Source organism: Ranitomeya variabilis, chromosome 1 (assembly GCF_051348905.1).
Source record: "Ranitomeya variabilis isolate aRanVar5 chromosome 1, aRanVar5.hap1, whole genome shotgun sequence".
Taxonomy (NCBI): Eukaryota; Metazoa; Chordata; class Amphibia; order Anura; family Dendrobatidae; genus Ranitomeya; species Ranitomeya variabilis.
This window is the reverse complement of record NC_135232.1, coordinates 599207124-599232683: the sequence shown is the minus strand read 5'-3', so window position 1 is coordinate 599232683 and position 25560 is coordinate 599207124. Positions and strand designations below refer to the sequence as shown.

The 25560-nt window shown below is 43.5% G+C and overlaps 1 protein-coding gene across 1 annotated transcript in view; it reads right to left on the bottom strand.

The window, feature by feature from the left end:
* The window catches only part of LOC143797917 (olfactory receptor-like protein OLF1), a 68519-nt gene extending 63751 nt beyond the window's left edge, over positions 1-4768 (bottom strand). Inside the window, exon 1 of the mRNA XM_077281096.1 lies at positions 3869-4768. Coding sequence (XP_077137211.1) covers positions 3869-4768 — 900 coding nt within the window. The remainder of the gene's footprint in view (positions 1-3868) is intronic.
* Between the last annotated feature and the right edge of the window lie 20792 nt (positions 4769-25560).

Sequence of the window (25560 nt, the reverse complement as noted above, 5' to 3'; positions counted from 1 at the left end):
CCCACTCTGCACTCCTGTATACACACTGTGCACCTGAACATATTTCACTCTTCTATCCTGTATACACATTACACATATGTACACTTCTACTTTGTGCTTCTTTTATACATACTGTTCACCTGCAGTGCACACATCTAAACACACTTTTGCACTCCTATATGCAAACTACACTACTGCACACTTTCTGCATGCTTGAGCACTCTGAGCACCTATACACTCATTCAGTGTTAAAGTCCAAGATAACTGCCTTATTATATTATAATTAATGTTTGCTTTTACCTACCTTAGGACCATCATGTTATTAATAATCTGAGCAAACAACCATTGTATATAATAATAATAATAATAATAACAATATTAATATTTACAATGAAGCAAAATAATAGTTTTTGAAAGTTTTTAGATATTTGAAATTCGTTGCTGAGGCTTACTTTTTTATCTTTGTTTTAATGTGCTGACATCTGCCGGTGTTGGTGGAGCGTCTCACTCTCTATGAAGATAGAGGAAAGAAACTCTAACACTACCGTCATATATATTAGTTCTCACACATTTATTCCTTCTTTATGCAAATGAGTGGATGAAGAGTTAATATGAAGTTCAACTCTCCCAATGGTAATTACAAGTCCCTTGACATCAACTTAACTTGTGTCTGTTTCCATCACTTTTAAAAAGTTCATAAAAGTTTAGATATATATCTTGGTACCGTGTTAGCCAGTAGATAGAAAAATATTTAGAATTGAGAGTCCTCAGTGGTTGATACCTTTTAATGGCTAACTGAAAAGATGGTAACAAATTGCAAGTTTTCGAGACTACACAGGTCTCTTCATCAGGCATAGACTAATACAAATTCTGAAGAATCACATATTTATGCACAACATTTTTTTTTCTGTGCTATGTTGTGCATAAATATGTGATTCTTCAGAATTTGTATTAGTCTATGCCTGATGAAGAGACCTGTGTAGTCTCGAAAGCTTGCAATTTGTTACCATCTTTTCAGTTAGCCATTAAAAGGTATCAACCACTGAGGACTCTCAATTCTAAACATTTTTCATAAAAGTTTACTAACTGTTAGATAAACTTATTGCCATTCATTTGATTGGGCCCAGTTCAAGGAAATTGATCTTCCACCTTTATCTGATCATCACTCGGAAATTAATAAGGCTGGTTGGTGGTGATCTTCATTTTGAGATTTTTTTTAAGTACAGTAATTTGAACCCCAGTTACAGAGGAAATCAGCACAGTAAAGTGATGAAAAACTCTGGCAGAGATGATTTAGGTTTGCATGGATTTAGCAGCTTCGCCTGGGAACATCCTGCAATTATGTGATCTTCAGGTCCTACAGAAGCATTAGTTTTGCAGATGCTTCTATTCACTACATTGAACGCAGTGTAGCTGCCAAAATGGAAGCAGAATTGATAGAGTAATTTCTTCCACCTAGTACTCCAATCTGCAAGTACGACATGATCATGTTTGGTCCCTATGGAGACAACTGAAGCCATGCTGGAGAGGCAGAGGTTCTATGGTATATAGTGGGTACGGAAAGTATTCAGACCCATTTAAATTTTTCAATAGTTTCATTGCAGCCATTTGGTAAATTCAAAAAAGGCTTTTTTTCACATTAATGTCCACTCTGCACCCCATCTTGACTGAAAAAAAAACAGAAATGTAGAAATTTTTGCAAATTTAATAAAAAAGAAAAACTGAAATAACACATAGTCTTAAGTATTCAGACCCTTTTCTTAGACACTCATATTTAAGTCACATGCTGTCCATTTCCTTGTGATCCTCCTTAAGATGGTTCTACTCCTTCATTGGAGTCCAGCTGTGTTTAATTATACTGATAGGACTTGATTTGGAAAGGCACACACCTGTCTATATAAGACCTCACAGGTCACAGTGCATGTCAGACCAAATGAGAATTGTGAGGTCAAAGGAACTGGCCAAGGAGCTCAGAGACAGAATTGTGGCAAGACACAGATCTGGCCAAGGTTACAACAGAATTTATGCAGTACTTAAGGTTCCTAAGAGCACAGTAGCCTTCATAATCCTTAAATGGAAGAAGTTTGGGAGCACCAGAATTCTTCGTAGACCTGGCCGTCCAGCTAAACTGAGCGAAGAACCTTGGTGACAAAGGTAAAGAAGAACCCCAAGATCACTGTGGCTGAGCTCCAGAGATGCAGTAGGGAGATGGGAGAAAGTTCCACAAAGTCAAATATCACTGCAGCCCTCTACCAGTCGGCCTTTATGGCAGAATGGCCCAATGGAAGCCTCTCCTCAGTGCAAGACATATGAAAGCCCACATAGTGTTTGCTAAAAAACACATGAAGATCTCCCACACTATGAGAAAATAAGATCTGATCTCGTCTGATGAGACGAAGATAGACCTTTTTGGTGATAATTTTAAACGGTATGTATGGAGAAAACCAGGCACTGCTCATCACCTGCCCAATACAATCCCAAGACAACGACCCTAAGCACACAGCTAAAATAACAAAGGAGTGGCTTCAGAACAACTCTGTGACCATTCTTCACTGGCCCAGCTAGAGCCCTGACCTTAACCCAATTGAGCATCTCTGGAGAGACCTAAAAATGGCTGTCCATCAGCGTTCACCATCCAACCTGACGAAACTGGAGAGGATCTGCAAGGAAGAAAGCAGAGGATTCCCAAATCCAAGTGTGAAAAACTTGTTGCATCATTCCCAAGAAGACTCATGGCTGTACTAGCTCAAAAGGGTGCTTCTACACAATACTGAGCAAAGGGTCTGAATACTTATGACCATGTAATATTTCAATTTTTCCTTTTTTAGTAAATTTGCAAAAATAACATTTGTTTTTCAAGATGGGGTGCAGAGTGTACAGAGAAAAATTAACTTTTTTGAATTTACCAAATGGCTGCAATGAAACAAAGGGTGAACAATTTAAAGGGATATGAATACTTTCCATACCCACTGTAAGTGACATTATACTAAATTTCTTTATTTTACAATGATCTGTTCCCTTTGTCCATTTTTTAAAGTGGTATTGAATGAACATGACAAGAGAAGCAAATTGGTAGTTCTTAAAGAAGACTTGTCTCTGGATCAAACCTGGAAATTTTCTTTTCTTTTCATTCATGCTGCTCCCCTGAGTATATTTTTCTGTTTGCCACACAGCTCTGTAGATACCATCCTTTTCATTTAGTGCTATTTTTTAGTGACACTGACAACAAAAACATAAAAACTGAATATTCACGCAAGCATCAGGAGTAAAATAGTAGTAAATTCTGGCTACTTTTGACCTGGCAGGTCTTCTGACAAAATCAAGGTTTTGTGTTACATGTATTTGTTTTTAATGGGCATTTAAAGAAAACCAAAACAATAAAAACAATTTTCATACCTGTCACTGGTATTATTTTACCGTCATTCTTCCTGTCAATTCAGGAACAGTTTTCACAGGATTCAAGAATCACAGGAAGCAATGACATAGCTGACCCTGCTCTTCCTTCCTTCACAATGAGCTTTGCATATGATCATTAGATGTTTCTATAGAGAAGATTTGAGTGAAAGTTGGCCATTGTGACTATGTACATATGTTGTTTCCTTAAACAACAGGAAGTTGAAGTCTTAGGAAACCTCAGTGTTTCATGTAAAATTGCAAGATTTCTCATTTTTATATTTTAATAAAGATTATGATATGAAAAAAATTGACAAAATTATAACCCAAAACATGCATTTATCAGATTTTCTGATAAAATATTCTCTTTAAATGAACCAATAGTTAATAGAGTTGTCTCTCCATAATATCTGATGAAAGCTAATATTATGAGTCATGTTGTGGTGTTTGCAAATTCTCCTAGAGAGTTCAAATTCTAGTGAAACAATTTTTTTATGGTACATTTCACGTCCTTATTTCTTACGCTGTAGATGAAGGGGTTCAACATAGGTGTTACGACAGTATACATGATAGAGATAGTCTTGTCTATTTCAGGTAAGTAAGCAGAGCGGGGTCGTAGGTACATGAACATAATAGTCCCATAGTAGAGAGTAACAACGGTGAGGTGGGAGGCGCATGTGGAGAATGCCTTCTGCCTCCCTTGAGAAGACTGGATCTTCATGATGGTGGAGATTATGTGGATGTATGAAATGAGAGTTAGGAAGAAAGCCATCATAACGATGATGCCAGCAGAAACATACATCGCTATTTCGTTGAGTCTGGTATCTCTGCAAGATATTTGCAAAATTGGAGGTATCTCACAAAAGAAGTGGCTGATATGGTGGGTTTTGCAGTAGGGCAGTTGGAATGTAATAAAAACATGGACAGTGGAGTTCATGAAGCATGCCATCCATGATCCTATTGCTAGAGTAATGCACAAACCCTTGCTCATGATGGTGTTGTAGTGCAGTGGCTTACAGATGGCAGCAAATCGATCAAAGGCCATAACTGCAAGTAGTATACACTCAGTTGCCCCTAAGGCTAGTGAGAAGTACATCTGCAAGGCACATCCCAACAGGGAAATACTTCTGTCTTTGGCAAGAGTGTTAATCAAGATTTTAGGTACTATGGTGGATGAGAAGCAGATGTCAATAAAAGAGAGGTTACTCAAGAAAAAGTACATGGGGGTCTGTAGAGTTGGGTTAATCCTCACTACTATAATTAGTAGAAGATTTCCTGTCAAAGTTGCAATATACATTACCAAGAACAGAAAGAAATAGATATGCTGAAGGTAAGGAACGTCTGATAGTCCAAGAAGAATGAACATGCCTGGAGATGTTATATTAGTTAAGACCATAATATTTGTTTGCTAAATGCTAAGGAGGAATCTAGAAAAGTCCATGTAAAATTTACATAACTGAATTTTGTTTTAGCTAGAGATCAGTTTGTGTCAACTTTTAGGAATTCACAGAATTTTACAAATTCATGTAATTTGCTATCTGGCTCTTGTTAATTGCCTAAAATGATAGCTGCACTTTTATACATTGCAAAAAAAAATTATCAACCAGAGAAGGTTCACATGTCATCAGGTGTGGCTGGCTGGTCTTTCCTATAACACTTTGCAGCTATCATATCACATAGCACATAGTACATAGTATAGAGCAGCGAATTAGAAGTCTGTATAAGAGTCGAGATGGAGAATACAGCAGCCATTTTGTGGTGAATCTGAACAGTGAGAGGATATCAGAGCTTATAGCTTAGCTAGACAGATAGGGAGAGAGAGTCATAAAACATTGAATAAACATTATAGATTGTGTGTGATAGTGTACCAAAGAAACTGTATAGCGAGTGTTTAAAAAAACAACTCGTTACGCAGGTCCATTTTGCGGGTTCTGTGGTAATTTATGTCCAATTTGCCTTTTTTATCTAGATTTTTTGTGTTGTTCCAATACACATCGAAGGTCCTTCACTGCTCATTCTTAGGAACGGAGGCTGCCGGTTACATCGGTAAGGTCCAGGGGCCGCCGGACGGGTGAGTATATCCATATTTTTTATTTTAATTCTTTATTTTTTACATGAATATGGATCCCAGGGCCTGAAGGAGAGTCTCCTCTCCTCCAGACCCTGGGAACCATACACTGGGAACTTCCGATTCCGATTTCCGATATCACAAAAATATCGGAACTCGGTATCGGAATTCCGATACAGCAAATATCGGCCGATACCCGATACTTGCGGTATCGGAATGCTCAACACTAGCAGAGAATAATGACTGCTATTTATATACTTGTAACCGTTTATCTTGCAGTCACTTTGATATTACTAAGGTTGTGTTTGTATTAAAGAACTTAAAAAATGTTCAATACAGTCCTCAGAGATGTCAGAGTGTTTCACCTCTATTCAGGGCAATTGGATGATTTGCACTAGTTGTGATCAGCAGCAAATTGTTTAGCTGTGAATCAAAATTTTGGGGTAAAATTCGTTCATTTCTACAACATTTGTTTCGTATAATATTATTTATTGTTATTATATAATTCATTGTTTATTTTATTGGTTTGTATTTATTCTTCCTTATGGAAATAATGCATTTCTGTCAGATATTTTCTGAAGTCACATCAAAACTGCAGGATTTTTGCCACCATTTTCGAAGTGTTGTAACTAGTTTTGCTGTTACTTCAGAGAAAGCTCTTGAAAGAAAAATAACTGAAGCCACAATGTGTGAAAGCAGGCTAAAATGACTGTCCAATTGCCCTGTCTCAAACTTTATTGGCCTTTGACCACTTCTTGTGCTATAAAAGGGGGAAAATACAACATGAAAGGCCTATATATCCCTATATAATCTTAGTGTTATCTCTATATGCATTGTAACTCATACCAGACCAGAGACTCATCTGTTGATAGCACTGTTTCAGGGTTCTTGCCACTGATCAGCACAGAGCATACATGCCCTGACAGAAGTTATGTCGCTTATCCATTTTATGTAAATAAAAGCTTATAACCTGACGTTAAATTCATCCATTGATTGTATAAATTATTCTTTTGAAAGCTGAAACCCTCCGAAATGTGGTTTAGGTGAAGAAAATAAATTGGCATCAATGCAGAAATATTGATCAGTTAATGGACACAGAATGGTCAGATTTTGGCAAGAAAAAAGTTTTGTCGCCCACAGAAAGTAAAGTGATATTGAAACAAATAACTAACTTAAAATACTAATATACGTTGCATAACATTTGTGAATGAAGTTGTGGTGCTATTAGAGTCATATTTAATATTTTGTGTGACTCCCATGAGCATGAAGGACTGCATCCATGCAGTTCAACAATGATTCATACACTTTATTAATGAAGTCATCAGGAATAGCAAGGAATGCAGTCTTACATGCCTCCCAGAGTTCATCTACATTCTTTGGTTTTGTCTTCCAAGCTTCCTCTTTCATCCTACCCCAAATATGCTCAATGATGTTCATGTCTGGTGACTGGACTGGCCAGTCTTTGAGCACCTTGATCTTTTTGCCTGGAGGAACTCTGTTGTAGAGATGGATGTATGAGATGGAGCACCATCCTGCTGCAGAATTTGACCCCTTTTGTGATTTGGAATATAAGAGGTAGCTAATACTTCTTGATATTTTAGGCTATTGATATTGCCTTCCAACTTGCAAATGTTTCGCACACCCCCATACTGAATGTAACCCCAGACCATGATCTTTACACCACCAAATTTAACTGTTTTCTGTGTGTATTTTGGATCCATATGGACTCCAGTAGGTCTCCTGCAGTATTTGTGGTGGCTGTGGTGTAATTCTACTGAAGATTCATCAGAGAAATCCACTTTCTGCCACTTTTCCTGCGTCCATCTGTTTAGCAGGCTGTGGGACTTTGCAAATGCCACACGGTTTTTTATTTGCCTTTTGTTTAGTGCTGGCTAGAGTTGAGCGACTTTTACTTTTTCAGGATCGAGTCGGGTTTCGCGAAACCCAACTTTGTCAAAAGTTGGGTCGGGTGAAATCGGCCGATTATTGCGAAAAATTGGGGATCTGACCGAAACACGAAACCCAATGCAAGTCAATGGAGAATCAAAGTCGGCAGTGAGTGGAGGACAGGAAAACACCAACAGAGCCCATTTTAATGCCAAGAACATCAATTCTTGTTACTTAAGCTTGTCAATCTTAATTTACCTTATAATAATAGTTAGGCATTGAAAATTGGGGGTCATTTGGCTAATGCTGTGGGGGGGTAGGGCTGGCTCAAGTTTTTTGTGGGCCCAGGAAACGCAGACTATGTCACGGCGGTGGAGCAGGGAGAGGTAAGTATTTCAACTTTGCAAGTGCTGTGATCCTGAGCAAGCAGGGGGGGCACACTCGTTCGCATTGCCATTGGCACAGGGCCCCACAAAGTACAGCGTTGTGATTGACGGCGGGGGCGCCTCCCACCGGCAGAGACACTTTTGCGTACTATGAGGGGCCCTGTGCCAGTGATGTCGCCAACGAGTATGCCCCCCCACCTGTTGAAGGAACCTGCACTTTCATCTGCACCTTCCTCTTTGTCCCCGTGTAAGGTGGTATAGTATGCGGGAAGGGGAACCAGACTTTCTGCAGGATCAGATACTGGCTATGTAGAGTGCAAGGGGAATGTAGTGGTCTGGGTCAATGTACCGGCAGACTCATCTAGCAGTGGCTGGGCAATGGGCAGGATGAGGAGGAAACAGATATAGGCCCAAAGAATAAAGTAGGCTAAATGCAGTTCAAAATTGGTAACAGGAGTAAACAGGCAGCACTGCTTTGTTCAGTGGAGGAGAACAGGAAGTAGCGTCAGACACCGTTAGTAGGCCCAAACAAACCAGTAGGCCAAATGCAGTTTTAAAATTCCTATAGGCCAAAAGCCTAAAGATTGAAGCTCAGGAGAAAAACACAGGAGAATACGAAGGAGCCGCAGACACCGTTAATAGGCCCAATCAAACTAGTAGGCCAAATGCACTTTAATATGTGATATCGGCTGCAAATTGAGGCTCTGCTTTGTGCAGTGAAGGACAGCTGTATTGAGTGGCGCAGACAGACACAGGTAGAAGGCCTAAATTTAAAAAGTTGGCTCAATGCAGTTTAAAATTGGTTACAGGGGTACACACGCGGCAGAGTGTTGCTAAGCGGAGGACGATTGTCAGGACTGGAGTGGCCCAGACAGACTTAGGAGGCCTAAAATAAAAAAGTAGGCGCAATGCAGTTAAAAATGGGTAACAGGGGTACAAAGGCAGCATTGTTTTGTTAGGCGGAGGGCGATTGCTAGGAGTGGCGCAGACAGACTTACTAGGCCTAAAATAAAAAAGTAGGCTCAATGCAGTTCAAAATGGGTAACAGGGGTACACAGGCAGCACTGGTTTGGTCAGCGGAGGACGATTGCTAGAAGTGGCGCAGACAGACTTACTAGGCCTAAAATTACTAGGCCTGCACCTTCCTCTTTGTCCCCGTGTAAGGTGGTATAGTATGCGGGAAGGGGAACCAGACTTTCTGCAGGATCAGATACTGGCTATGTAGAGTGCAAGGGGAATGTAGTGGTCTGGGTCAATGTACCGGCAGACTCATCTAGCAGTGGCTGGGCAATGGGCAGGATGAGGAGGAAACAGATATAGGCCCAAAGAATAAAGTTGGCTCAATGCAGTTCTAAACTGGTAACAGGAGTAAACTGGTGGCACTGCTTTGTTCGGTGGAGGACAACTGGAAGAAGTGGCTGACACAGTACGTTGGCCTAAATAGTAAAGCGGGCTAAATGTCTGCAAAAAAAATGTTCGTAAATAAACAGGTGGCAAAGCAACGTACAGGGGTGGGTTCCTCTGCTGAGTACCAGATAGTGGTAGTTCGCGCACAGTATTCACTAGTCAAAATGGAGGGCATGGTCCCTGTATATATTTACTATCATCTCTCAATTTGTATTGGCAGTGCCATTGAAGGATTTAACAGCACCGACTAAACAGCGGTGGAGCACTGTTTGAGCTGGGGGGGGGGGGACATTCTCTCGTGGGCGGCGGTACTGGCCCAGGGCCCCTCATATTACGATGGTGTGTCTGACGTTGGGTGTGCACCCCCACCACCAGAGACACTTAATTGTACGATGAGGGACCATGTGCCAGTGCCGTCAGCCAAAAGTGGGCACACCCACCTGTCCAGGCGAACGGCACTCGCACGGGTGCTTGCGCCAAGTGGTGACCATGGGCCCGTGGGGGGCGTCAGCCCATTTAGGGAGGTGTTAAAAATGGCTTATGGTGGACATTCAGCAGCAGCAAATGGAGGAATTGGAGCAGTCAGTAAGAGGAGTCCAAAAGCAAGACCTTTTTAAAGGAAAGCTACGTGTCAGCAGGGGAAGGTGGGGCAAAAGAATTTGAAATCCATGATTGGTTCATTTTAATGAAGGTTAGATCATCAACATTTTGGGTAGCCAGACGTGTCCTTTTTTCGGTCAGTATTGAACCAGCAGCACTGAAGACTCTTTCTGATAGCACACTGGCAGCAGGGCAAGCGAGCTCCTGTAATGCATATTCTGCCAATTCAGGCCAGGTGTCTAGTTTAGATGCCCAGTAATCAAAGGGGAATGACCTGTGAGGGAGAACATCGATAAGGGAGGAAAAGTAGTTTGTAACCATACTGGACAAATGCTGTCTCCTGTCACTTTGAATCGATGCAGCTGTCCCTGTCGTGTCAGCGGTCATTGAAAAATCATCCACAACCTTGTCATAAAACCCCTCTGTCCAACGCCACTTTGGATTTCTGCACCGCTAGCACCTCTGCCATGTTGCCCCCTACGGCTCGTGTGAGAACCATAACATCCGCTGTGTGCTGGGAATGCCAGAACCAAACGGTCTACAAGAGTTGCTTGTTTGGTAGCCAATATTTGCTCTAGGTTCTCATGTGGCATGATATTTTACAATTTCCCTTTGTAGCGTGGATCCAGTAGGCAGGCCAACCAGTAATCATCATCGGTCATCATTTTGACAATGCGGGGGTCCCTTTTTAGGATACACAAGGCATACTCAGCCATGTGGGTCAATGTTCCAGGTGTCAATTCACTGCTTCTGCTGGGTTGAGGAGCACTTTCTTGCAAATCTACATCAAAAGTGTCCCGCAAGAAACCTGTACCAGACCTTGCAACGGCACCAGTTTCTATTGCCCCCTGAGAAGCTCCCTCCTCCCATACATATTCAGCCCCATCATCCTCCTCCTCATCCTCTTCGTCCGCCACCTCGTCCTGGACAGTTCCCTGACCAGACAATGGCTGACTGTCATCAAGGCTTCCCTCCTCCTCGGCTGCAGATGCCTGCTCCTTAATGTGCGTCAAAATTTGCATCAGCAGACGCATAAGTGGGATGCTCATGCTTATGATGGCGTCGTCTGCACTTACCAGCCGTGTGCATTCCTCAAAACACTGAAGGACTTGACAGAGGTCTTGTAGCTTCGACCACTGCACACCAGACAACTCCATGTCTGCCATCCAACTGCCTGCTCATGTATGCGTATCCTCCCACAAATAAATGACAGCACGCCTCTGTTCACACAGCCTCTGAACCATGTGCAGTGTGGAGTTCCACCTTGTTGCAACATCTATAATTAAGCGTTGCTGTGGAAGATTTAGCGATCACTGATGGTTCAGCATTCGGCTGGAGTGTACGGGCGACCGGCGGATGTGTGAACAAAGTTTTCGCACCTTCAGGAGCAGGGCTGGTAACTCCGGATAATTTTTCAGGAAGCACTGCACCACCAGGTTCAAAGTGTGAGCCAAGCAAGGTATGTGTTTAAGTTGTGAAAGGACAATGGCAGCCATAAAATTCCTTCCGTTATCACTGACTACCTTGCCTGCCTCAAGATGTACACTGCCCAGCCATGACTCACTTTCTTGCTGCAAGAACTCGGCCAGAACTTCCACGGTGTGTCTGTTGTCACCTAAACACTTCATTTCCAACACAGCCTGCTGACGCTTACCACTAGCTGTTCCATAATGAGACACCTCGTGTGCAACACTGGCAGCTGCAGATGGAGTTGCCAGGCAACTGCGCTCTGTGGACGAGCTGTCGCTTCTGGAGGAGGAGGAGGAGGAGGAGGGGGGTCGAACGCCTACTGCCAACTGTTTCTTAGACCGTGGGCTAGGCAGAACTGTCCCACTATGGCTGTCCCCTGTGGACCCTGCATCCACCACATTAACCCAGTGCGCCGTGATGGACACGTAACATCCCTAGCCATGCCTACTGGTCCATGCATCTGTGGTGAGGTGCACCTTTCCACTGACAGACTGCCTCAGTGCATGGACAATGCGGTCTTTGACATGCTGGTGGAGGGCTGGGATGGCTTTTCTCACAAAGAAGTGGCGACTGGGTAGGTCATAGCGTGGTACTGCATAGGCCATCAGGTCTTTGAAAGTTTTGCTTTCGACCAACCGGTAGGGCATCATCTCTAACGAGATTAATCTGGCAATGTGGGCGTTCAAACTCTGTGTACGCGGATGAGAGGATGAGTACTTTCTTTTCCTCACGAGAGTCTCTTCTAGGGTGAGCTGGACAGGAGACCTGCAGATGGAGGAACTAAAGGTGGTGGTGGACATGGCAGATTGAGAGACAGTTGGTGATGTTGGCCTACATACAGTGCTTCCTACCAATAACCTTCCGATTCCCTGCCTGCTTTGGCCTTGCGACGATCCCTCCACATTTGCTGCTGGTGGTGTCCGAACCGGTGGGCTTACAGTGAGGGAAGCAATGTAGTGTTGTTGACTACCTTCATTCTGACCAGGTGCACCAACGGTACAGGACATTTGGTAATTAGTCCAGGCTTGCAAGTGCATGCTGGTTAAATGTCTACGCATGCACGTTGTATTTAAATTTTGAAGAATCTTCCCTCTGCTAAAGGAATTTGAGCATTTCTTACAGATGACTTTAGACTGATCATTGGGATCTTGGTCAAAAAAATGCCACACTGCACTCTTCCTACTATGGAATTCCTTTTCAGGCATTGCACGCTGTGCAACTTTCAGCGGTTGGCCACGCTGTCCTAAAACTGTTTTTGTCACACGTTTTGGGCCTGATACGGGCCTGGCTGATGACAGCTGTTGCAATGTAGATTGGTGTTGCTGCGGACAACCCTCCTCCCCTTGTGAGCTAGTGCCAGCGGCACCCTCTTCCCCCAATGGCTGCCAATCTGGGTCAAGAACTGGGTCATCTATCACCTCCTCCTCCACAATGTCATGTGCACCTTCCTCAGTGTCACCGTGTAAGCCGGTGCTATAGCGTTCGGGACAGGGCACCATAGTCTCATCAGGGTCAGATTCTGGCTCAGGAAACTGCGAGGTCGATGTAGTGATCTGAGTGAATGGAACAGCATCATAATCTAGCTGTGGCTGTGCATCAGTGCACTCCATGTCCGATTCTTCTTGTAATGGGCAGTGTACAATTTCCCTTTCTAACCCTGGCATGGTATGGGTAAAGAGCTCCATGGAGTAACCTGTAGTGTCACCTGACGCATCCTTCACTTTTGGTTTGGGAGAAGGACACAAGGAAACGTCTTTTTCCGGACCGGAAGCATCCACTGACGACTGGCTGCTCTTAGATTTTGAAATTTGGGAAGAGGAGGTGAAAGAGCTAGAGGCTGAGTCAGCAAGGAAAGACAAAACTTTTTCCTGCTGCTCCGGCTTTAAAAGCTGTTTTCCTACTCCCAGGTAAGGGAGCCTTCGAGGCCTTGTGTAGCCAGACGATGACGCAGGCTCAACACCTCCAGCCTTAGGTGCTACTGTGCTTTTGCCACTACCACCAGATGCAGCACCACCACCACCATCAGTACTAGCTGGCAACCCCCGCCCACGGCCTTTTCCACCAGACTTCCTCATTTTTTGGGGGGAGACACTGAACCACAACTCTGGCCCAGTGGTATAACACAACACTATGAACGTGGCAGAAAGTGGCTGCTTGATATATGACACACTAGCAGTACTGCAGAATATAAACTGTGTGAGAAATACTATCTCACTTTTGGGGGGAGACACTGAACCACAACTCTGGCCCAGTGGTATAACACAACACTATGAATGTGGCAGAAAGTGGCTGCCTGATATACGACACACTAGCAGTACAGCACAATATAAACTGTGTGAGAATTACTATCTCACTTTTGGGGGGAGACACTGAACCACAACTTTGGCCCTGTGGTATAACACAACACTATGAATGTGGCAGAAAGTGGCTGCCTGATATATGACACACTAGCAGTACTGCAGAATATAAACTGTGTGAGAAATACTATCTCACATTTGGGGGGAGACACTGAACCACAACTCTGGCCCATTGGTATAACACAACACTGTGAACGTGGCAGAAAGTGGCTGCCTGATATACGACACACTAGCAGTACAGCACAATATAAACTCTGTGAGAATTACTATCTCACTTTTGGGGGGAGAAACTGAACCACAACTCTGGCCAAGTGGTATAACACAACACTATGAACGTGGCAGAACGTGGCTGCCTGATATACGACACACTAGCAGTACAGCAGAATATAAACTGTGTGAGAAATACTATCTCACTTTTGGGGGGAGACACTGAACCACAACTCTGGCCCAGTGGTAAAACACAACACTATGAACGTGGCAGAAAGTGGCTGCCTGATATACGACACACTAGCAGTACAGCAGAATATAAACTGTGTGAGAAATACTATCTCACTTTTGGGGGGAGACACTGAACCACAACTCTGGCCCAGTTGTATAACACAACACTATGAACGTGGCAGAAAGTGGCTGCCTGATATACAACATAATAGCAGAACAGCACAATATAAACTGTGTGAGAATTACTATCTCACTTTTGGGGGGAGAAACTGAACCACAACTCTGGCCCAGTGGTATAACACAACACTATGAACATGGCAGAAAGTGGCTGCCTGATATACGACACACTAGCAGTACAGCAGAATATAAACTGTGTGAGAATTACTATCTCACTTTTGGGGGCAGACACTGAACCACAACTCTGGCCCAGTGGTATAACACAACACTATGAACGTGGCAGAAAGTGGCTGCCTGATATACAACACACTAGCAGTACAGCACAATATAAACTGTGTGAGAATTACTATCTCACTTTTGGGGGGAGAAACTGAACCACAACTCTGGCCCAGTGGTATAACACAACACTATGAACGTGGCAGAAAGTGGCTGCCTTATATACGACACACTAGCAGTACAGCAGAATATAAACTGTGTGAGAATTACTATCTCACTTTTGAGGGGAGACACTGAACCACTACTCTGGCCCTGTGGTATAACACAACACTATGAACGTGGCAGAAAGTGGCTGCCTGATATATGACACACTAGCAGTACTGCAGAATATAAACTGTGTGAGAAATACTATCTCACTTTTGGGGGCAGACACTGAACCACAACTCTGGCCCAGTTGTATAACACAACACTATGAACGTGGCAGAAAGTGGCTGCCTGATATACGACACAATAGCAGTACAGCACAATATAAACTGTGTGAGAATTACTATCTCACTTTTGGGGGGAGAAACTGAACCACAACTCTGGTCCAGTGGTATAACACAACACTATGAACATGGCAGAAAGTGGCTGCCTGATATACGACACACTAGCAGTACAGCAGAATATAAACTGTGTGAGAATTACTATCTCACTTTTGGGGGGAGAAACTGAACCACAACTCTGGCCCAGTGGTATAACACAACACTATGAACGTGGCAGAAAGTGGCTGCCTGATATATGACACACTAGCAGTACAGCAGAATATAAACTGTGTGAGAATTACTATCTCACTTTTGAGGGGAGACACTGAACCACTACTCTGGCCCTGTGGTATAACACAACACTATGAACGTGGCAGAAAGTGGCTGCCTGATATATGACACACTAGCAGTACAGCACCATATAAACTGTGTGAGAATTACTATCTCACTTTTGGAGGGAGAAACTGAACCACAACTCTGGCCCAGTGGTATAACACAACACTATGAACGTGGCAGAAAGTGGCTGCCTGATATACGACACACTAGCAGTACAGAAGAATATAAAATGTGTGAGAAATACTATCTCACTTTTGGGGGGAGACACTGAACCACAACTCTGGCCCAGTTGTATAACACAACACTATGAACGTGACAGAAAGTGGCTGCCTGATATATGACACACTAGCAGTACTGCAGAATATAAACTGTGTGAGAAATACTATCTCACTTTTGGGGGCAGACACTGAACCACAACTCTGGCCCAGTTGTATAACACAACACTATGAACGTGGCAGAAAGTGGCTGCCTGATATACGACACAATAGCAGTACAGCACAATATAAACTGTGTGAGAATTACTATCTCACTTTTGGGGGGAGAAACTGAACCACAACTCTGGTCCAGTGGTATAACACAACACTATGAACATGGCAGAATGTGGCTGCCTGATATACGACACACTAGCAGTACAGCAGAATATAAACTGTGTGAGAATTACTATCTCACTTTTGGGGGGAGAAACTGAACCACAACTCTGGCCCAGTGGTATAACACAACACTATGAACGTGGCAGAAAGTGGCTGCCTGATATACGACACACTAGCAGTACAGCAGAATATAAACTGTGTGAGAATTACTATCTCACTTTTGAGGGGAGACACTGAACCACTACTCTGGCCCTGTGGTATAACACAACACTATGAACGTGGCAGAAAGTGGCTGCCTGATATATGACACACTAGCAGTACAGCACCATATAAACTGTGTGAGAATTACTATCTCACTTTTGGAGGGAGAAACTGAACCACAACTCTGGCCCAGTGGTATAACACAACACTATGAACGTGGCAGAAAGTGGCTGCCTGATATACGACACACTAGCAGTACAGCAGAATATAAACTGTGTGAGAAATACTATCTCACTTTTGGGGGGAGACACTGAACCACAACTCTGGCCCAGTGGTATAACACAACACTATGAACGTGGCAGAAAGTGGCTGCCTGATATACGACACACTAGCAGTACAGAAGAATATAAAATGTGTGAGAAATACTATCTCACTTTTGGGGGGAGACACTGAACCACAACTCTGGCCCAGTTGTATAGCACAACACTATGAACGTGACAGAAAGTGGCTGCCTGATATATGACACACTAGCAGTACTGCAGAATATAAACTGTGTGAGAAATACTATCTCACTTTTGGAGGGAGAAACTGAACCACAACTCTGGCCCAGTGGTATAACACAACACTATGAACGTGGCAGAAAGTGGCTGCCTGATATACGACACACTAGCAGTACAGAAGAATATAAAATGTGTGAGAAATACTATCTCACTTTTGGGGGGAGACACTGAACCACAACTCTGGCCCAGTGGTATAACACAACACTATGAACGTGGCAGAAAGTGGCTGCCTGATATACGACACACTAGCAGTACAGAAGAATATAAAATGTGTGAGAAATACTATCTCACTTTTGGAGGGAGAAACTGAACCACAACTCTGGCCCAGTGGTATAACACAACACTATGAACGTGGCAGAAAGTGGCTGCCTGATATACGACACACTAGCAGTACAGCAGAATATAAACTGTGTGAGAAATACTATCTCACTTTTGGGGGGAGACACTGAACCACAACTCTGGCCCAGTGGTATAACACAACACTATGAACGTGGCAGAAAGTGGCTGCCTGATATACGACACACTAGCAGTACAGAAGAATATAAAATGTGTGAGAAATACTATCTCACTTTTGGGGGGAGACACTGAACCACAACTCTGGCCCAGTTGTATAGCACAACACTATGAACGTGACAGAGAGTGGCTGCCTGATATATGACACACTAGCAGTACTGCAGAATATAAACTGTGTGAGAAATACTATCTCACTTTTGGAGGGAGAAACTGAACCACAACTCTGGCCCAGTGGTATAACACAACACTATGAACGTGGCAGAAAGTGGCTGCCTGATATACGACACACTAGCAGTACAGAAGAATATAAAATGTGTGAGAAATACTATCTCACTTTTGGGGGGAGACACTGAACCACAACTCTGGCCCAGTGGTATAACACAACACTATGAACGTGGCAGAAAGTGGCTGCCTGATATACGACACACTAGCAGTACAGAAGAATATAAAATGTGTGAGAAATACTATCTCACTTTTGGAGGGAGAAACTGAACCACAACTCTGGCCCAGTGGTATAACACAACACTATGAACGTGGCAGAAAGTGGCTGCCTGATATACGACACACTAGCAGTACAGCAGAATATAAACTGTGTGAGAAATACTATCTCACTTTTGGGGGGAGACACTGAACCACAACTCTGGCCCAGTGGTATAACACAACACTATGAACGTGGCAGAAAGTGGCTGCCTGATATACGACACACTAGCAGTACAGCAGAATATAAACTGTGTGAGAAATACTATCTCACTTTTGGGGGCAGACACTGAACCACAACTCTGGCCCAGTTGTATAACACAACACTATGAACGTGGCAGAAAGTGGCTGCCTGATATACGACACAATAGCAGTACAGCACAATATACACTGTGTGAGAATTACTATCTCACTTTTGGGGGGAGAAACTGAACCACAACTCTGGTCCAGTGGTATAACACAACACTATGAACATGGCAGAATGTGGCTGCCTGATATACGACACACTAGCAGTACAGCAGAATATAAACTGTGTGAGAATTACTATCTCACTTTTGGGGGGAGAAACTGAACCACAACTCTGGCCCAGTGGTATAACACAACACTATGAACGTGGCAGAAAGTGGCTGCCTGATATACGACACACTAGCAGTACAGCAGAATATAAACTGTGTGAGAAATACTATCTCACTTTTGGGGGGAGACACTGAACCACAACTCTGGCCCAGTGGTATAACACAACACTATGAACGTGGCAGAAAGTGGCTGCCTGATATACGACACACTAGCAGTACAGAAGAATATAAAATGTGTGAGAAATACTATCTCACTTTTGGGGGGAGACACTGAACCACAACTCTGGCCCAGTTGTATAGCACAACACTATGAACGTGACAGAAAGTGGCTGCCTGATATATGACACACTAGCAGTACTGCAGAATATAAACTGTGTGAGAAATACTATCTCACTTTTGGAGGGAGAAACTGAACCACAACTCTGGCCCAGTGGTATAACACAACACTATGAACGTGGCAGAAAGTGGCTGCCTGATATACGACACACTAGCAGTACAGAAGAATATAAAATGTGTGAGAAATACTATCTCACTTTTGGGGGGAGACACTGAACCACAACTCTGGCCCAGTGGTATAACACAACACTATGAACGTGGCAGAAAGTGGCTGCCTGATATACGACACACTAGCAGTACAGAAGAATATAAAATGTGTGAGAAATACTATCTCACTTTTGGAGGGAGAAACTGAACCACAACTCTGGCCCAGTGGTATAACACAACACTATGAACGTGGCAGAAAGTGGCTGCCTGATATACGACACACTAGCAGTACAGCAGAATATAAACTGTGTGAGAAATACTATCTCACTTTTGGGGGGAGACACTGAACCACAACTCTGGCCCAGTGGTATAACACAACACTATGAACGTGGCAGAAAGTGGCTGCCTGATATACGACACACTAGCAGTACAGAAGAATATAAAATGTGTGAGAAATACTATCTCACTTTTGGGGGGAGACACTGAACCACAACTCTGGCCCAGTTGTATAGCACAACACTATGAACGTGACAGAAAGTGGCTGCCTGATATATGACACACTAGCAGTACTGCAGAATATAAACTGTGTGAGAAATACTATCTCACTTTTGGAGGGAGAAACTGAACCACAACTCTGGCCCAGTGGTATAACACAACACTATGAACGTGGCAGAAAGTGGCTGCCTGATATACGACACACTAGCAGTACAGAAGAATATAAAATGTGTGAGAAATACTATCTCACTTTTGGGGGGAGACACTGAACCACAACTCTGGCCCAGTGGTATAACACAACACTATGAACGTGGCAGAAAGTGGCTGCCTGATATACGACACACTAGCAGTACAGAAGAATATAAAATGTGTGAGAAATACTATCTCACTTTTGGAGGGAGAAACTGAACCACAACTCTGGCCCAGTGGTATAACACAACACTATGAACGTGGCAGAAAGTGGCTGCCTGATATACGACACACTAGCAGTACAGCAGAATATAAACTGTGTGAGAAATACTATCTCACTTTTGGGGGGAGACACTGAACCACAACTCTGGCCCAGTGGTATAACACAACACTATGAACGTGGCAGAAAGTGGCTGCCTGATATACGACACACTAGCAGTACAGAAGAATATAAAATGTGTGAGAAATACTATCTCACTTTTGGGGGGAGACACTGAACCACAACTCTGGCCCAGTTGTATAGCACAACACTATGAACGTGACAGAAAGTGGCTGCCTGATATATGACACACTAGCAGTACTGCAGAATATAAACTGTGTGAGAAATACTATCTCACTTTTGGAGGGAGAAACTGAACCACAACTCTGGCCCAGTGGTATAACACAACACTATGAACGTGGCAGAAAGTGGCTGCCTGATATACGACACACTAGCAGTACAGAAGAATATAAAATGTGTGAGAAATACTATCTCACTTTTGGGGGGAGACACTGAACCACAACTCTGGCCCAGTTGTATAACACAACACTATGAACGTGACAGAAAGTGGCTGCCTGATATATGACACACTAGCAGTACTGCAGAATATAAACTGTGTGAGAAATACTATCTCACTTTTGGGGGCAGACACTGAACCACAACTCTGGCCCAGTTGTATAACACAACACTATGAACGTGGCAGAAAGTGGCTGCCTGATATACGACACAATAGCAGTACAGCACAATATACACTGTGTGAGAATTACTATCTCACTTTTGGGGGGAGAAACTGAACCACAACTCTGGTCCAGTGGTATAACACAACACTATGAACATGGCAGAATGTGGCTGCCTGATATACGACACACTAGCAGTACAGCAGAATATAAACTGTGTGAGAATTACTATCTCACTTTTGGGGGGAGAAACTGAACCACAACTCTGGCCCAGTGGTATAACACAACACTATGAACGTGGCAGAAAGTGGCTGCCTGATATACGACACACTAGCAGTACAGCAGAATATAAACTGTGTGAGAATTACTATCTCACTTTTGAGGGGAGACACTGAACCACTACTCTGGCCCAGTTGTATAACACAACACTATGAACGTGGCAGAAAGTGGCTGCCTGATATATGACACACTAGCAGTACAGCACCATATAAACTGTGTGAGAATTACTATCTCACTTTTGGAGGGAGAAACTGAACCACAACTCTGGCCAAGTGGTATAACACAACACTATGAACGTGGCAGAAAGTGGCTGCCTGATATACGACACACTAGCAGTACAGCAGAATATATACTGTGTGAGAAATACTATCTCACTTTTGGGGGGAGACACTGAACCACAACTCTGGCCCAGTGGTATAACACAACACTATGAACGTGGCAGAAAGTGGCTGCCTGATATACGACACACTAGCAGTACAGAAGAATATAAAATGTGTGAGAAATACTATCTCACTTTTGGGGGGAGACACTGAACCACAACTCTGGCCCAGTTGTATAACACAACACTATGAACGTGACAGAAAGTGGCTGCCTGATATATGACACACTAGCAGTACTGCAGAATATAAACTGTGTGAGAAATACTATCTCACTTTTGGGGGGAGACACTGAACCACAACTCTGGCCCAGTGGTATAACACAACACTATGAACGTGGCAGAAAGTGGCTGCCTGATATATGACACACTAGCAGTACTGCAGAATATAAACTGTGTGAGAAATACTATCTCACTTTTGGGGGGAGACACTGAACCACAACTCTGGCCCAGTGGTATAACACAACACTATGAACGTGGCAGAAAGTGGCTGCCTGATATATGACACCCTAGCAGTACTGCAGAATATAAACTGTGTGAGAATTACTATCTCACTTTTGGGGGGAGACACTGAACCATAACTCTGGCCCAGTGGTATAACACATCACTATGAACGTGGCAGAAAGTGGCTGCCTGATATACGACACACTAGCAGTACAGCACAATATAAACTGTGTGAGAATTACTATCTCACTTTTTGGGGGAGAAACTGAACCACAACTCTGGCCCTGTGGTATAACACAACACTATGAACGTGGCAGAAAGTGGCTGTCTGATATACGACACACTAGCAGTACAGCAGAATATAAAATGTGCGAGAAATACTATCTCACTTTTGGGGGGAGACACTGAACCACAACTCTGGCCCAGTTGTATAACACAACACTATGAATGTGGCAGAAAGTGGCTGCCTGATATATGACACACTAGCAGTACAGCAGAATATAAACTGTGTGAGAGTTACTATCTCACTTTTGGGGGGAGAACCTGAACCACTACTCTGGCCCTGTGGTATAACACAACACTATGAACGTGGCAGAAAGTGGCTGCCTGATATATGACACACTAGCAGTACAGCACCATATAAACTGTGTGAGAATTACTATCTCACTTTTGGAGGGAGAAACTGAACCACAACTCTGGCCCAGTGGTATAACACAACACTATGAATGTGGCAGAAAGTGGCTGCCTGATATACGACACACTAGCAGTATAGCAGAATATAAACTGTGTGAGAAATACTATCTCACTTTTGGGGGGAGACACTGAACCACAACTCTGGCCCAGTGGTATAACACAACACTATGAACGTGGCAGAAAGTGGCTGCCTGATATATGACACACTAGCAGTACTGCAGAATATAAACTGTGTGAGAAATACTATCTCACTTTTGGGGGCAGACACTGAACCACAACTCTGGCCCAGTTGTATAACACAACACTATGAACGTGGCAGAAAGTGGCTGCCTGATATACGACACACTAGCAGTACAGCACAATATAAACTGTGTGAGAATTACTATCTCACTTTTGGGGGGCGAAACTGAACCACAACTCTGGCCCAGTGGTATAACACAACACTATGAACGTGGCAGAAAGTGGCTGCCTGATATACGACACAATAGCAGTACAGCAGAATATAAACTGTGTGAGAAATACTATCTCACTTTTGGGGGGAGACACTGAACCACAACTCTGGCCCAGTGGTATAACACAACACTATGAACGTGGCAGAAAGTGGTTGCCTGATATACGACACACTAGCAGTACAGAAGAATATAAAATGTGTGAGAAATACTATCTCACTTTTGGGGGGAGACACTGAACCACAACTCTGGCCCAGTGGTATAACACAACACTATGAACGTGGCAGAAAGTGGCTGCCTTATATACGACACACTAGCAGTACAGCAGAATATAAACTGTGTGAGAATTACTATCTCACTTTTGAGGGGAGACACTGAACCACTACTCTGGCCCTGTGGTATAACACAACACTATGAACGTGGCAGAAAGTGGCTGCCTGATATATGACACACTAGCAGTACTGCAGAATATAAACTGTGTGAGAAATACTATCTCACTTTTGGGGGCAGACACTGAACCACAACTCTGGCCCAGTTGTATAACACAACACTATGAACGTGGCAGAAAGTGGCTGCCTGATATACGACACAATAGCAGTACAGCACAATATAAACTGTGTGAGAATTACTATCTCACTTTTGGGGGGAGAAACTGAACCACAACTCTGGTCCAGTGGTATAACACAACACTATGAACATGGCAGAAAGTGGCTGCCTGATATACGACACACTAGCAGTACAGCAGAATATAAACTGTGTGAGAATTACTGTCTCACTTTTGGGGGGAGAAACTGAACCACAACTCTGGCCCAGTGGTATAACACAACACTATGAACGTGGCAGAAAGTGGCTGCCTGATATACGACACACTAGCAGTACAGCAGAATATAAACTGTGTGAGAATTACTATCTCACTTTTGAGGGGAGACACTGAACCACTACTCTGGCCCTGTGGTATAACACAACACTATGAACGTGGCAGAAAGTGGCTGCCTGATATATGACACACTAGCAGTACAGCACCATATAAACTGTGTGAGAATTACTATCTCACTTTTGGAGGGAGAAACTGAACCACAACTCTGGCCCAGTGGTATAACACAACACTATGAACGTGGCAGAAAGTGGCTGCCTGATATACGACACACTAGCAGTACAGCAGAATATAAACTGTGTGAGAAATACTATCTCACTTTTGGGGGGAGACACTGAACCACAACTCTGGCCCAGTGGTATAACACAACACTATGAACGTGGCAGAAAGTGGCTGCCTGATATACGACACACTAGCAGTACAGAAGAATATAAAATGTGTGAGAAATACTATCTCACTTTTGGGGGGAGACACTGAACCACAACTCTGGCCCAGTTGTATAACACAACACTATGAACGTGACAGAAAGTGGCTGCCTGATATATGACACACTAGCAGTACTGCAGAATATAAACTGTGTGAGAAATACTATCTCACTTTTGGGGGGAGACACTGAACCACAACTCTGGCCCAGTGGTATAACACAACACTATGAACGTGGCAGAAAGTGGCTGCCTGATATATGACACACTAGCAGTACTGCAGAATATAAACTGTGAGAGAAATACTATCTCACTTTTGGGGGGAGACACTGAACCACAACTCTGGCCCAGTGGTATAACACAACACTATGAACGTGGCAGAAAGTGGCTGCCTGATATATGACACCCTAGCAGTACTGCAGAATATAAACTGTGTGAGAATTACTATCTCACTTTTGGGGGGAGACACTGAACCACAACTCTGGCCCAGTGGTATAACACATCACTATGAACGTGGCAGAAAGTGGCTGCCTGATATACGACACACTAGCAGTACAGCACAATATAAACTGTGTGAGAATTACTATCTCACTTTTGGGGGGAGAAACTGAACCACAACTCTGGCCCTGTGGTATAACACAACACTATGAACGTGGCAGAAAGTGGCTGCCTGATATATGACACACTAGCAGTACAGCACCATATAAACTGTGTGAGAATTACTATCTCACTTTTGGAGGGAGAAACTGAACCACAACTCTGGCCCAGTGGTATAACACAACACTATGAATGTGGCAGAAAGTGGCTGCCTGATATACGACACACTAGCAGTACAGCAGAATATAAACTGTGTGAGAAATACTATCTCACTTTTGGGGGGAGACACTGAACCACAACTCTGGCCCAGTTGTATAACACAACACTATGAACGTGGCAGAAAGTGGCTGCCTGATATATGACACACTAGCAGTACTGCAGAATATAAACTGTGTGAGAAATTCTATCTCACTTTTGGGGGGAGACACTGAACCACAACTCTGGCCCAGTGGTATAACACTACAATATGAACGTGGCAGAAAGTGGCTGCCTGATATACGACACACTAGCAGTAGAGCACAATATAAACTGTGTGAGAATTACTATCTCACTTTTGGGGGGAGAAACTGAACCGCAACTCAGGCCCAGTGGTATAACACAACACTATGAACGTGGCAGAAAGTGGCTGCCTGATATACGACACACTAGCAGTACTGCAGAATATAATCTGTGTGAGAATTACTATCTCACTTTTGAGGGGAGACACTGATCCACTACTCTGGCCCTGTGGTATAACACAACACTATGAACGTGGCAGAAAGTGGCTGCCTGATATATGACACACTAGCAGTACAGCACAATATAAACTGTGTGAGAATTACTATCTCACTTTTGAAGGGAGAAACTGAACCACAACTCTGGCCCAGTTGTATAACACAACAATATGAACGTGGCAGAAAGTGGCTGCCTGATATACGACACACTAGCAGTACAGCAGAATATAAACTGTGTGAGAAATACTATCTCACTTTTGGGGGGAGACACTGAACCACAACTCTGGCCCAGTGGTATAACACAACACTATGAACGTGGCAGAAAGTGGCTGCCTGATATACGACACACTAGCAGTACAGCAGAATATAAACTGTGTGAGAAATACTATCTCACTTTTGGGGGGAGACACTGAACCACAACTGTAGCCCAGTTGTATAACACAACACTATGAATGT